This window comes from Cantharellus anzutake (genome assembly GCF_015039405.1).
Source record: "Cantharellus anzutake strain C23 chromosome Unknown EI90scaffold_12, whole genome shotgun sequence".
Classification (NCBI taxonomy): domain Eukaryota; kingdom Fungi; phylum Basidiomycota; class Agaricomycetes; order Cantharellales; family Hydnaceae; genus Cantharellus; species Cantharellus anzutake.
In genome coordinates, this window is record NW_024066962.1 from 752,214 (window position 1) to 765,129 (window position 12,916).

General features: G+C 48.6%; 7 protein-coding genes across 7 annotated transcripts; 3 read left to right on the forward strand and 4 right to left on the reverse strand.

The window, feature by feature from the left end:
* Nucleotides 1–1,086: 1,086 nt before the first annotated feature.
* On the reverse strand, nucleotides 1,087–4,888 carry EI90DRAFT_3120076 (glycosyltransferase family 20-domain-containing protein; the record flags this gene model as incomplete). Its single annotated transcript, XM_039063274.1, has 13 exons — nucleotides 1,087–1,564; nucleotides 1,619–1,761; nucleotides 1,817–1,925; nucleotides 1,983–2,356; nucleotides 2,410–2,541; nucleotides 2,600–2,878; nucleotides 2,954–3,019; nucleotides 3,077–3,173; nucleotides 3,239–3,440; nucleotides 3,503–3,628; nucleotides 3,680–3,824; nucleotides 3,878–4,564; nucleotides 4,619–4,888. 13 exons carry the CDS (start codon nucleotides 4,886–4,888, stop codon nucleotides 1,087–1,089), a joined length of 3,108 nt encoding a protein of 1,035 aa, XP_038918856.1.
* EI90DRAFT_3047184 (uncharacterized protein) lies at nucleotides 4,806–5,367 on the reverse strand. The gene is given in 3 exon segments (XM_039059530.1): nucleotides 4,806–5,053; nucleotides 5,108–5,263; nucleotides 5,283–5,367. 2 exon segments carry the CDS (start codon nucleotides 5,203–5,205, stop codon nucleotides 4,921–4,923), a joined length of 231 nt encoding a protein of 76 aa, XP_038918857.1. The 5' UTR covers nucleotides 5,206–5,263; nucleotides 5,283–5,367; the 3' UTR covers nucleotides 4,806–4,920.
* A 566-nt stretch (nucleotides 5,368–5,933) lies between these two features.
* Nucleotides 5,934–7,061, forward strand: EI90DRAFT_259952 (uncharacterized protein). Its single transcript, XM_039053301.1, has 4 exons — nucleotides 5,934–6,259; nucleotides 6,325–6,739; nucleotides 6,869–6,916; nucleotides 6,980–7,061. Exons 1-4 carry the CDS (start codon nucleotides 6,184–6,186, stop codon nucleotides 6,984–6,986), a joined length of 546 nt encoding a protein of 181 aa, XP_038918858.1. The 5' UTR covers nucleotides 5,934–6,183; the 3' UTR covers nucleotides 6,987–7,061.
* A 508-nt stretch (nucleotides 7,062–7,569) lies between these two features.
* EI90DRAFT_3014428 (uncharacterized protein) lies at nucleotides 7,570–8,548 on the reverse strand (the record flags this gene model as incomplete). The annotated part of the gene is made up of 5 exons (XM_039056780.1): nucleotides 7,570–7,730; nucleotides 7,902–7,920; nucleotides 8,114–8,210; nucleotides 8,260–8,407; nucleotides 8,470–8,548. 5 exons carry the CDS (start codon nucleotides 8,546–8,548, stop codon nucleotides 7,570–7,572), a joined length of 504 nt encoding a protein of 167 aa, XP_038918859.1.
* A 1,064-nt stretch (nucleotides 8,549–9,612) lies between these two features.
* Nucleotides 9,613–10,729, reverse strand: EI90DRAFT_3047188 (cytidine deaminase-like protein). The gene is made up of 5 exons (XM_039059531.1): nucleotides 10,591–10,729; nucleotides 10,425–10,529; nucleotides 10,130–10,359; nucleotides 9,940–10,043; nucleotides 9,613–9,871 (listed from the first exon to the last, which is right to left on the reverse strand). Exons 1-5 carry the CDS (start codon nucleotides 10,660–10,662, stop codon nucleotides 9,786–9,788), a joined length of 597 nt encoding a protein of 198 aa, XP_038918860.1. The 5' UTR covers nucleotides 10,663–10,729; the 3' UTR covers nucleotides 9,613–9,785.
* Nucleotides 10,730–10,752: 23 nt separating this feature from the next.
* EI90DRAFT_3047189 (Erg28-like protein) lies at nucleotides 10,753–11,516 on the forward strand. The gene is made up of 5 exons (XM_039059532.1): nucleotides 10,753–10,816; nucleotides 10,884–11,015; nucleotides 11,087–11,177; nucleotides 11,254–11,372; nucleotides 11,432–11,516. The coding sequence occupies exons 1-5, from the start codon at nucleotides 10,810–10,812 to the stop codon at nucleotides 11,485–11,487; spliced, it is 405 nt and encodes a 134-aa protein (XP_038918861.1). The 5' UTR covers nucleotides 10,753–10,809; the 3' UTR covers nucleotides 11,488–11,516.
* On the forward strand, nucleotides 11,320–12,395 carry EI90DRAFT_3047190 (uncharacterized protein). Its single transcript, XM_039059533.1, has 2 exons — nucleotides 11,320–11,372; nucleotides 11,432–12,395. The coding sequence occupies exon 2, from the start codon at nucleotides 11,516–11,518 to the stop codon at nucleotides 11,978–11,980; it is 465 nt and encodes a 154-aa protein (XP_038918862.1). The 5' UTR covers nucleotides 11,320–11,372; nucleotides 11,432–11,515; the 3' UTR covers nucleotides 11,981–12,395.
* Nucleotides 12,396–12,916: the final 521 nt, after the last annotated feature.

Consider the following 12,916-nt stretch of genomic DNA (forward strand, 5'->3'; position numbering starts at 1 on the left):
TTTAACTCCGCTTCAGATCTTTTACTTCCGCATGAAACAGAAACCACTCAGAGATATGCCTGTATTCCAGCAGGTGAGTGATGCGATGCAGCCTACTAAATCTATTATAGTTAATGCCCTTAATTTTTCGTTGGGTCTTTCTTTCTCTTCCTCAGTCCACACAGAAGCAGGGCTCGACCCCCACATCTGTGCCCGAACGCACAAAGAGAAGAGTGGGAAGGGAGGGGAAGGACAACGCGCAAAGTTCATTACTGAGCTCTCACATTAGATATCGGTCGATTTACATGTACCAACTATGGTTACACTCAACATGATCTATTCAAATTGTGGGTCTCGGTTTTCAATTAGATCATACCATTTTGTTCCCCTGTGCGCGATGCGATGGCCAGAGTTCACTTAGGGATCCGGCCCCCCATTCACTGGCGCATTGAATGTGTCGGAAGGAATCATAATGCGTAACTGACTGAGAACAGTCTGGGCGACATTCGTGGGACATCAAACTAAATCGGGAGTGACAAGGTCAGATTAGGTAAGCCGGAGGTCCCACCTGGCCATGCCGATTCCCGCGGTAAAAAAAATCGGACCCCTTGGAAACAAAAGCCTCGCAAGCTTGGCCAAACGTCTGGGGAACATGTAGTCCACACTCCTTCCGAAGTTGAAGAGAAGCGTGTGGGCCAGCCGTATCGATCTTGATGATAACATCAGCGTCCCTCCGCACCGAAGTTATTCTGCGACCCAATGTATACTATCAACCTGGGAATATATCTCGTCTTGCTCCCAATCATCTCCAGGTCCAAAGCACGGAAATGGAAGTCGGCATCTGTGCATGCATGTGCATGTGCGTTGCACGAACGACCGTGTTTTAAGGTTGAAAATCCCTTGTGTACGGACTAAAACGTTCACGCCAACTCGATTCTTCTGAACTACAAATGAATTATGTATGATACAAGAATTGGGCTTATCGATATCTAGGTAGTGTACAGTAGAATGTTAGGTGTGCATTCCAACGGAAACAACATTCGCCAGTTTGTAGATGATCTATGATTTTATGTAAATTGATGGATAAAAACGCATCTTCTCGCACTGTCACTGAGGAGAAAGTTGTTTGAGTGCCTCCAATGTATATCTTGGATCCAATCTCCATTTGGCGTCACTGCCTTTACCACTAGTCGAGCAAGTGAAAACGTCAATACGTTCTCCCTCCAAGCGATTCACCCTCCGAATAATGGTCTCATCGCTGCTTGCAGCGAGCACGAAGTCGTACCCTTTCATCGTCGCAAGGACATCTGAGGGAGGCGAAATATCACTTATAGAGCTATCTGATGGCGTGAGAGGCTCAACAAAAACACTATCAGGCGGTGTAGGTGGGAGCGAGGTGTCTTGTGTATGCCGATGGGCAGGGGGTGCGTCAATGGGAGCTGAAGCCCCCGTGACCGGCGGATTTCCGGTGGTGGCGTCTGGCTGGATCCATGGTCTGATTGCTCGGCCCCGGCTGACACCCCTTGGGAGCACAAGGAAGCTCGTTGACCCGGGGATAATGCGGAGACTGAAACGTTCACCCAAACTGTGGTGGTCATCAGAATTGATCATGCATGGTGGACACAGTTGGTAAACCCACCTATCCCAAACATGGTTCTGAGCCTCAGCGGCCTGTCTTCTAGCCCACTGGATCTCAGGTTCATCGCGTTGTCCGGTCAAGAAACGCCACACGACGGAAGCCCCACGTTCCTCAACATAGGAACCGGGAGTGCGCTCTGTGAACTAGAGGCCATTGCCATCAGCAAGTTATCTCGTCGCACAGGATGGGAAAACGTACATAGCCCAGAATCTCGACACAGAGGGACTTCCAGCTGAAGTTGAGCCTAGAAACTGTGCTGGACCACTCGGTAGAATTAGGCCCCTTGATGAAGCATCCATTTTCTGCCCTATTGACCTAGAAGTAAGCGCATCACACAACTGCAGGCACATACGTGACCACTCACACGAGTCCTAACCCTGGCACCTCTGTGGCTAACTTGTCCAATGCTCCGGTGACGGGCAATCCGCTCAACACCCAAACAATATTTTTCCCCCCATTCACAAGTCTCTCGAGCGTGTCCACAATATCTTGTGGGGGCACGAAACCCGCTTCTCTCATGACTCTCGGGTCTTCCGTCCAAAGTGTGCTCTCAAGATCGAGTAAGATCAGGCGCTTCGAAGCGGAGCTGTACTTTGGTATCAGTTGGTGTTGCAAACTGGTGTGTGAAAGCAGGTCTGGATCCCTTTGGATGTGCTCTTGATAGACGCGGACACACTTCGCGAGGAACGAGGTGACGAATGCTTGTGCCGTCTGAGTGTTGACATGGCGATGCAGATCCTGCAAATGGAGCGCTTTAATCAACGCTGAACAAACACAGAATCCAGACGAACCTGCCAACGTGAGTTCGCTTCCTCGTCGCTCATTGTTAAAGCCTGATAGATCGCGTCTGCTGCGCTCCGATAATCCCACGGATTGAAAGCGATACAGGATCTGAAACCACTGTACGAGTACGACCCCGTAAACTAGCAATAATTCGAATCCAATGTTCCATAACGGGGATAATGAACTTTCCAAACCCACCTCGCTCAAAATCAAAGGCCGTTTGGTCACCTCTTGACATTCTACATATTCATGGGTCCTGAGGGCCATCCCCTCCCGCAAACTCGCAACCATAAAGGCATCTGCAGCGGTCAATAGGCCCAAGTACATACTAAACGTGATATCCTGCGTATGCAATAGAACGATAGGCTGGTAAGTGAGTGAACCGAAGCGAGAGTTGATGCGGGAGACGACGTCAGAAATAGAGGCTTGCAGCTCATTCTGCTCGGTTGTGGATAGCGCGATTTGAATCATGACGACCTACCAACGCAAAAATGTTTGAGCCTCACACTCACAAAGCCAGATCATATATGTGCACAGAACAAGCGTCCTTACCTTGCCTTGAAACTCAGGATGCCTATCCAAGAATTGCTCGAAAGCAATGACTTTGTGCCTCACACCCTTGAACCGATCTATCTCAGCAATGGATGGGGGGGTTCAAAACTTCTCTGGACTCACAGCAACACCATCAAGCTTGTCGCGTCCAACGATTAACTTTTTACCATCGTACCTCTGTTTGACCGTCTTGACCCACTCATCTACTTCTGGATCCTTCCTACTCAAAAAGAGCCGTTATCCGATAAGCATCAAGATTTCATGTGAGGTTTCACGCGGTCTTACCGCTTCGCCTTTAAATCCAATACGTCAATTCCAATGGGGAACACCGCTACATCCACGAAGCTGTTTTCGAGCTGGATACCTTTTGGCACAGCCTCGACTGCCAGAATGCGGGACACGGTTTGACGGAAGTGCCGTGCGTAGTTATGAGTCTGGAAACCGATAAGGTCCGCACCGAGAAGGCCCCGCAGAATCTCAGTCCGGGCTTGAGTTATCATCAGGAGAGACTCAGTAGATGGCCTTCCGGTACTAAACAGGACTGCACACCTGCAAGACACCTGAAAATTTCTGAGCTGGGCCAGGCAACATGCAGAAAGAAGCCAATAGTTGCATTTGGCAATTTTTGGCGCACAAGTTGAGGTACGAGGAATAAATGATAATCGTTCACCCAAACTGTTTGCAATCGTCAGAAAGTCATAGGCAATCGATAAAGAGAAAACTGACTGATGTCGCCTGGCTCGTACACCGAGACGATCGCCTCTGCAAACTTTTCATTCACGGTTTTATAGTGCTTAAAAGATTGCGACTCGTAAAAAACTTTTGTCTTCGGAGCATCAGGCACTGCATAATGTAAGCTCGGCCAAAGCACCTGGCCACATCGTCAGAAGAAAAGTGACCCCGAATCTGCCAATTCGAACATACTTGATGGCAAAAATCATCGTAAGCAGCCTTGAACTCATCATCCCCAACCCAAATAGGTACATTGTCTACTTGTCCCATCCTGAAATCCACCTCAAGTTTCATCTCCTGGGACATTTCATCAGTTGGCAAGTCCAATATCCCAACCCACAACTTTCTTTTGATATTTTCTTCTACTGACGCGATTGCTTTGTGTAAACCAACGTTTCCGTGATAACACGGCGCAATCTCAAATGAAGGTTTTGCGGAGCGCGATCCAGCTCTCCGAGAATCCCGTATATCATCCGCAACAGAGCCGGATCTGCGGAGGGAGGAGCTTCGGGACGCACGGCTTCGTCTACGGGGCAACCCGCTGGAGGCTGTAGGTGTTGGAAACCTCGTATAGGTGGAGGGATTCGGATCATCGTGCGTACTAACATCAGCGGGAGAATGACTTCTCCTGCTGCTTCCCCGTTCTGTCCCAGAAATATTGATGATCTTTTCATGAAGACTTGCAAATGTGTTTCCAATGCTAGAGGGCACACGAGTAGGGGTAGGTCGCGTGCTGATTACGCCACTAAGACCAAGGCGTTTAAGGTTAGACGAAGATCCACTGGGTGAGAGCAGGCTGGGTGTTAGTGGTGCGGAAGGGAATGGAAATGGATGAGAAAGGTCTGTTTGCAGTTGAGGTAATTCGACTTTGCCTTGGGCCTGGAGGTTGAAATGAATCAGTAAAAAACGATTAAAACAGCAGGATGTTCGCACCTTAGTCTTAAGATCTTCCACGATGCTGAGAAGTTTAGGCGGGGTTTGTCTTGCCGTCGTTGCCAATACACTTGCGAGGGGGTCAGAAGTGGAGGCGGCCACCGAAGCTACTGCTGCCGACGTGGGCAGGATGGTAACCGGCGACGTCGGTTGGCTCACATCAACCGTATGTGTTGGCGTCAGACTAGGGGAGTCACGGGAGACCAGGTAGATCGTTTGGGGCAGGAAAAGAGAAGCTATGAGGACACGAGAGTTGTCGGTCGACGCCATTGCCGTTTCTTGCTAGGCGGGCAGCTTTCTGGTTAATGTCTTCCGGGGGATCGCAAGAGTGGTGGGCTGGTTATAAGCGATGGAAATTTATAATGAGTGTAGAGTGATGGGCGTGTGAAGCACTCGAAGGGTTTTTCTATGTTGGTCAGCAGGCTAGCAAGATCACTAGGGAGAGCGCCAGTTAAGGCAACCGGAGGTGAGGAGAAGCTGGAAACAAACGTTTGGGCTGCTGAAATCGCTCTTGCCAATAGGCGGAGGAAGGTGACGCCCTGGATGTAAAGCCTATGACGTAATTTCCCTGACACGACCAATTTCATCCCCGTGCCAATTCCTTTTCAAGGAATCTCGCCAAACCAACTGCCCTAGCTTCCGACGGCCTGACTGACACTTGTCGACGCTGGGCGGCCCGCTGGAAGGCTCCACGTCAACCGGTGGCAGACGTATATTCGCCAAAGCCTCAGCAGACACTCCAACAGAGGCTGGTAACCGCCTAAGCAGATATGGATCCGGAATTGTATCTCATTGGCATAATATTCATGTTCTTACGCCCAATAACGGTAGTCTGGTTTCGCATATCTTGTTCAGGAATGGAACAGCCACATCTGCCTCATCGATTGTTCGTTGCTCAATCTCCTCAATCACGGGCTGAAAAAACCAGACTTTCTCGCCGAAAACGGAAACACACGTTGATTAATACCGCTACAATGTGTTCCTGCGCTATCCCTGTGTCCGCGCGGATCCCGCAAGTTGTTCATCACCCATCATCCCCCCGTGGTGTGACGGATTTAGACTGAAGCATCACATATCAGCCTGCAAAGATATAGATATCTTCCATTCTTAGTCAGGCCATCAGTAGAGTACTGCACTCGCTCGCGGCCTAGCTTTTCTTCAGAGACTTAATCGATCATGGTTTGATTATGTAGTTGGGTCACAAGCTTCATGGGGACTTCGCGTATCCGAACTTTCTTGGGCTTTGTGCGGCGCATCCATCTGGACTCTGACCAGAGGTCTGCGAATCCAGACTTATTCGCTGTTGGAGCCAGGATTTTGGATCAAATGGAACTTGATGACGTGTCGCTTAGTGTAACCTGGCGAAGAAGAAGCTTGATGCGTCCCGTTAAACTCCGGCTGGTTCCAAGGATTAACTTTGTTGACTACTAGCGCTACATGAGGTCATACACTTGCTCATTTGGAGGCGCGTGGGCGTTGCGCGAAGCCGACACCTACAGTATATAGCGTGGAAATTGTCGTCATTCAACTCCTAAAGCGCTGGACTGATTAATCATACATACGAAATGCCGCGGAACAAAACAGTAAGAAGGTGGAATTCCTGGTACCGCATGTGTTCAAAACTACCTGAGCGAGCATATCGTAAGCTATCGGCGAACAAGTGCACGCTGCTCACATGCAAGCAAGTATCTGAACATGGATTGTAGCACTTCGATCTTCGAAGCACAAGATGGTACATTGGATCAAGATGACGATGGCTCGCGAGACACAACTCTGCACCTCACGCCCCAACCATCCCTCTTTCTCATTGATTAGTTACACCTCGCAAAATACGTCGGTTGGTCCGAACACAAAGCGATTTGCTCCTATGGCATCCTCTTCCTGTGATCTATGCTTTTGTTTATCTTGGCGAACGGGGGATTGGTTATATATATACGTATGTGGCGTATTGCTGACTGTGGGAACATCGGCAGTTTTGTGCGGGAGCTGGGTTTCTACCATATCCACCGACCCCTTAATTGCTCAGGTCGCTTGCAATGTCCGGGAGGTTGATCCCAGTGCTCTTTTATTTACTTACATGTGCAACATAAAGGCATCCGTCGTTACAAAACATATCGCAACGTATGTCCCAAGTTCCTCGTCCAGAAGTCAATTATCTGATGGAGCCGCATTGAATGCACCAACGCATCCGTCGCTCTTCCCTTGACGTGCTCACCGAACATTGTGTCAACGACCTCCTTCCGGCCGGAGTGTCGGGTTGATCTTCATCAAGTCACATTGTCAATGGCAATCATGTTTGTGGGTTCCAACTGAGTCGTTCTATGAGATTGCCGAGGATCGTGCTGACGAACCATGTTGCAGTTTATGATCTGGACGAACATCCATAGCAGATACGCTCTGCCATTTTCACATAGCTCGCTGCAGCATGAGTAGATGTCATGGGATCCTCATCGATGTTCACTTTACACATGGCCCGGGCCGTGCTTGTTAACCAGATCACTTGACATTCATAGAAATTTATCCCCCAGTTGCACTGGTAATATTATCTCTCACTTCTACTCGGAAATATGTATTATTCGATTGTTTCTGTTGGACGGTAGCGACTTCTGGCCTGGCGAACATACAGTGGCAGAAACTCGAACATGGCGGTGACAGCAGCATTGCGGCGGCTGAGGAAATGTTAAGTAGAAAAGCGGTCGTGATACTTGAAGCCGACGCCGGGGCCGCCACCGAGGCCGCGAAAAAGCAGAAAACGCCGAGGGGAGACTTGATGCAGGTCCTGATAAATGTAAATCATGGCGAAAAACCCAACGTTTTGTCTCAGTGACAATTACTTCAGCTGGTCTGATCTGGAGCCTCTTCCAACGCTTGACTCGCTGAAAGCGATTATTGCTGAATATATACTGGTACCTAACATATTGGGTGAGTGTTCAACTGACGAGCCAAGTGCGCTAATAGTCGCGAAGGATAGGTATCAATCCTTTGAAACCTGAGAGCCGCACGTTTGCTGGCTGGCGCCCCATAAGCCCTACTTGAGCATGGGGCTTCTGCTTTTCCAAGGAGGCTTCATTGACTTTGGCGGCCTTTCCGCTAACAATACCATTTCCTGGAGCTATCAGTGGTGCGAAGGTACGTCGGCCCCTGAGGCACGCGGACAATTAACGGCTGACTGATTCATCGCAAGTAGCGAAAAGACCCAAGCGGGGAATGTAAAGGATCGAACCATATTCACAGGTAGCCACAAAGGAACTGGCGCACAACCAAGGTTAGGGATAAGGCCTACCTGAACTTCGAGAGAAAGGCTAGGTATGCATGGCAATCATTGGCTAAATGGATGTTATGCTCAACAGCGATAAATGAAGAGTCACAAGCAAGGACCTAGCTCCCGAATCACGTCGACGCATGAACTCCCTTTTCTTGGTCCCGGCGTCGAGCTCCACACTTGGAACGATTGATAATGAATGCGTCTTCATTCGGTGATGATCCACAGCTTACTCTGGCAGTCCCTTGGTCCCAAGGCCTTTTTTCGCCCTTGGTAACGTACTTCCAGAGTGATGGGATTCCTCTGGACCAGGGACCGATCCTCAGAGCCCTACAGAATCTGCAGAGTTAAACCAGAGCGACAAGTTGGGGAGTCTCACTGATCTTCGCAATGTCTGAGTTCGGTGACCCATTCCTTTTCGCGTACCCAACAAGCAGGGAAGAAAACGAGAACCCACCCGCCGGCGCTCAGCCTGAGGCTGGGTGTACATAGCAGGTCCAAGACTCCTTTCAGCCTAGTCCCAGCCTCTAGTTATTGAGAACCGTAGGGGTTTGTTTCCCCTTGGGGAGCTCTTCGATTTTGGACTTACTAGCTGCTGTTCCCCTGGGCCAGACCTTCTCTAGGACTGACCTTTCTAGCTCGGGCTTGGTCATCCGCGAGCGAATCATTGCGCGCGGAGAATCGACGGCCAGCTGCGTAACCCTTGTGAGGGTCGCGCGACGGCAGAATTTGCACAACAACTAATTTGCCCTCTCGGCTCAGAAAACAAAACTGGATCGAAGTGCGCGCTATTTTGGTTCTCCCGCAGTTCGGTTCGGTCTTGGAACGGTTCGAAACAACTTCGCTGAACTAGCTAGGTAGAAATGAAATATAATATAATTGGGGTTCTGTACTGAACATATTGCATGAGAACTTCGATCATTATAGGTCAAGAATGCAATATGAAGCCTGCCCGCTCCGTGCTGTTCTGTCATGCATGAGATTCGGCCGCCATTCTTGGACCTCTTACCTTTGTTGCCTCTAAGCTAGGCCTTCCTTGCTTTCCTCTCCTTCAAGTACATGAATGAATGGTCCCGAGCTAGACGCTAAATTCAAGTTGAGAGTGAGCATGAGGAACCTTATTTTATGAACGCACAACATTTATTAATAATATTCGTGCAATATGCATCATGAAATCTCGAGATCAGCTAGCTACAATTAATCCTCGGACGGTTCTATGGTTCAGTTTTCGGTTCGGGAATCGGGTCAGAACTGACCTCGTACTACTGTAGTTCGGTTCTGGCACCCATGGTTTGGTTCTCGGTTTTAGTTCTGGTTTCTCTGAGAAGCACTGGTAATGGGGATATAGCCCCGTTTTCGAACTAATCTGCTCTCCAACGTCCACGCCGCCAGTACTTATTAAGTAAATATACATGCTTCGGAATTAAATCCTTGCATGGGCATGCTGAAATGTTCCTGCGGCGTCCTTCCAGGGTTCGGGGTTTCCTTAATTAGCTAAGCGCCCCTTTCGCTACCGGACAACGACGCGCGCGATTTTGACCCCTCTCCGACGAGCAAAGACTGACATCAACCCTGCTTGGAAAAAGGTCGCAATCACATAAATTGCGAGAAACTGACCTTAGTACAGCACTCTACTGGCTTACAGGGATGTCAGATTTTGCCGGCATAAGTCACTTTGTTAGCGTTGGAACAGTGGCCGGCACGATTTGCAGGCACTGATATGATGATACCGTCTGTATTTAAGTAAATGAAGTGATTATATGTACATAATAGATGTATATAGCAATTCGCCTTTGTAAATTAACGGCCTTGCCACCAGTTGCCACTCTCGAGCTTCGAATGTATGTATATAATATACTTGCTTCACACTATGAGCTGCAAGGGCAGTGGAAGCAAGCAGGTTTCTTAGCGAGTCATTTTGATATGATCACAGTGAACATCTTCTACATCCTCTTTGAGCACACGTCTAGCTTTTGAACGAGGTACCGGAGCTGAAAAAGAAAAGGAAAAGGATGGTTATTGAACCTCAAAAAATGCAACCACAGGTCCTAGCACGCACCCTTGGAGTTTTCAGTAAGATAAAATCGGCGGAGAATTAGAATGCATTCTTCACGTAGATATCCATATCTACAAGGGAAGGGGGGCCAAATTGGATGTGGAATGCTGAGAGTGAAAGAGAGAGAGACCCGCCGTTAGTCTTAATGCGAACACACTGCAAGATTTTTGGTTTTATGTAAGGGTAAACGTACGCTTCGTTCACGCCGAGCACACCACCACACCCCCCAAATCTATCATTGACGCAGCCACAATACACCCCTTTAATCCCCAACTGACGAAGAGCTGAAGCGCACATGATACAGGGCTCGACGGTAACGTAGAGAACGACGTCTTGCAGTGGCAGATCGGGAGGCGGCGTTGGGATTATGTCAGGAGATGATAACATACTGTCTATAGCTTCCAGCTCTGCATGTCTTGTTGCCTTGAAAACATTTTTTTAAAAATGAGTATCCGCTTTCAAGGTAGGGTGAGGACGATGGAACGTACGTTCCGATGCTCGTTCGTCCGATTTCGAGCTGAAGCTAGAACCTGACCATCTCGAACGAAAACACAACCTATAGGAACTTCATCCGCTTCCAAGGCTTCCTCAGCCTGTATGTAGATGTGTGAGCCCCGTAATGCATAACAGCAAGATCAAGAAGCAATCACCCACGAGTTCAAGAGCAACACGCATCCATTCAACGTGCTCCTTCTCCTGTTCTTCGGAAGGAACATATATCGCCATGCCCCTGCTTGGTCGTCTGGGACGCGACCCAGTAACTGCATGGGGACCAATATTTGACTTGATTCGCGGTTCCGTGCGGCTGTTTAGGTCGTGGGAACCCGAGTGCAAATTATCGTAAACAAAGTGTTCTCGTTCTCGTCTTACCATATGGACTGTGAGTTTTAGGGCCGTTTCTCATTATAATCGGAATCCCTGAGCCTATTTTTGGTGTACGATAAAAGACCTCCCAAAAAGTACGGGATGGCTAGCTAGTTGGCAGCTTTTCCTCGCAGTGACTTCCGTGTTCAACACGGTACAAAACTTCATCACGTTAAAGTTAACAAAGCGTATTTATAACCAAGCCAACGAGGAAGGTGAGCAAGAAGGGGGGGGGGAGGGGCTTATGAGATACATACGATAAATCTCTTTCGTGCTTCTTTTTTAGTTAATGCTCTGCAGTCACGTACTTTTGGGATTTGGACTTTGACGGCGGCAATCATCCGTTTTCAAGTCGCATATGATATCCATGACCCAAAGTGAGCAGCAGCAGTATCCCTCCGTTGACCTTATGTCTCAGGCTTTTTCTCCTTTCCCAAAACAAAAACAAAAAAGCCTGTACCACTTGGCGATCGGGACATATTGGATTGCCTTTGCTCACTTCGTTTCGGAGATCGTAATCTTTCGAACAGCGAATTTGAAGGGAGGCGCACTCGCCCCATGCATCGTCGCTAGTAAGTTTCTCCATTATCAAGTGCGCATTATCAGCTAATTGCATTGCTTTACTGACTAGCTTCTTCGTTAATCTGGATGTACGCCCAGAAAGAGTATTATCTCTCTGAGTTATAATTATCATGACAACGTCTTTTTTATTCGAATGGTTTCATTGAGGTGGATCCGCATCTTCCACTGGCTCAATTTATATTTTGCGCTTGAGACAACAAAAATCTCCTGCCTGATGTCTCTGCTCACTTGGTCATCAGGGATATCGGTTCCCTTGGAAGTCGGTCATGCGTATGGGGGGGGCGTAAACCTGATCAACGGCCTAATAGTTCACGAACCACGGAGCCCGAAATGTAATGCCCTCCCCATGTACGATCAGATGCGCAGGCAGGGCTGCCGAGGAAGGCTGGAAGAATCTTTGCACTCTCAGAAGCTTTGGACGAAGCAGGCCGAACGGATCATAAACCGCGAACCCAACAACAAATTGGTTCAATTTGAACGGTTGAGGCATCCGGGACCTCATTTCTGGTCAACTACTTGCTACTTGCTCCAGAAATTGGCCCCCCCCATGCTTGTGTGCGGTTTGGAGGTCGATATACCCCTTCCCCTGAGCGTCTAACCCTATCCCACGATTGAACCTCCCCACGGAAATGGCTTCCCATGCTGCCATGCTGCAGTATGTCCGACGCCGTTCCTCATGGAAAAAAATTGTATATTGTGCTTGGGGGAACCAGAGCAACAAGCCGATCGCCTTGCTTGACTTTCTCGCCCAGGAGTCGACAGCTGAACCGCGATCGCGCGAGGCATGAAGCAGATTCGTAGGTATATAGAATCATCACTGGGCATTAGTGTTTGCAATCGATCAGACACAAACATTTGTCATCTATGCATGGGGGTTACACATATTTAGCGTCTGGTTCTATGTATCGTCGGTTATCCACTGCATCGACGTTGCGGGAGCTGGCAAGAAGATGCCCAACCACTATCAAAGAAGGGGGTCCGGGGACAAAGCAGAAGGACTATTCACGTACCATTACAGTCACTGGGGCGCATGGGAATTTCTTGCAAGCCGGCAGAGTGCCTCCGCCATGGATGGATTTAAACGTTAACTTAACCATCGAATATTAATTTGCATGGGGCCTGCTGGCATGCAGCATCTCCGCGAATTGACCTTTTATCGATGTTCCTCGACCACATGCACATGCACATGTAAGTATTAGTACACTGCTGTGTGCTTTCCGTCGTAGAAAATTGCAGTTGGGCTGATGAGTAAAAAAATCTTGGGCTAATATAATGGAAAGCAATTTTTTGGTCGCGTCATGCATGATATGTTCTGATTTGGTTAGGCAACATTCTATAGCATTATATTAATCCATCCAGCTATGTTCTTGCAGGGATCGGTAGGCGGGTACAGGCCTAGCTGTCTAGTGATGGATGGTGTCTAGTTTCCCAAGTGAAATAAAATTCAAGCAGACATGGTGGAATATGTAGATGAAGAAAGTGCGCAACGTGCAGGCTACCCCTACCTCCTGTTTCGACCCTAATCCACTCAGAA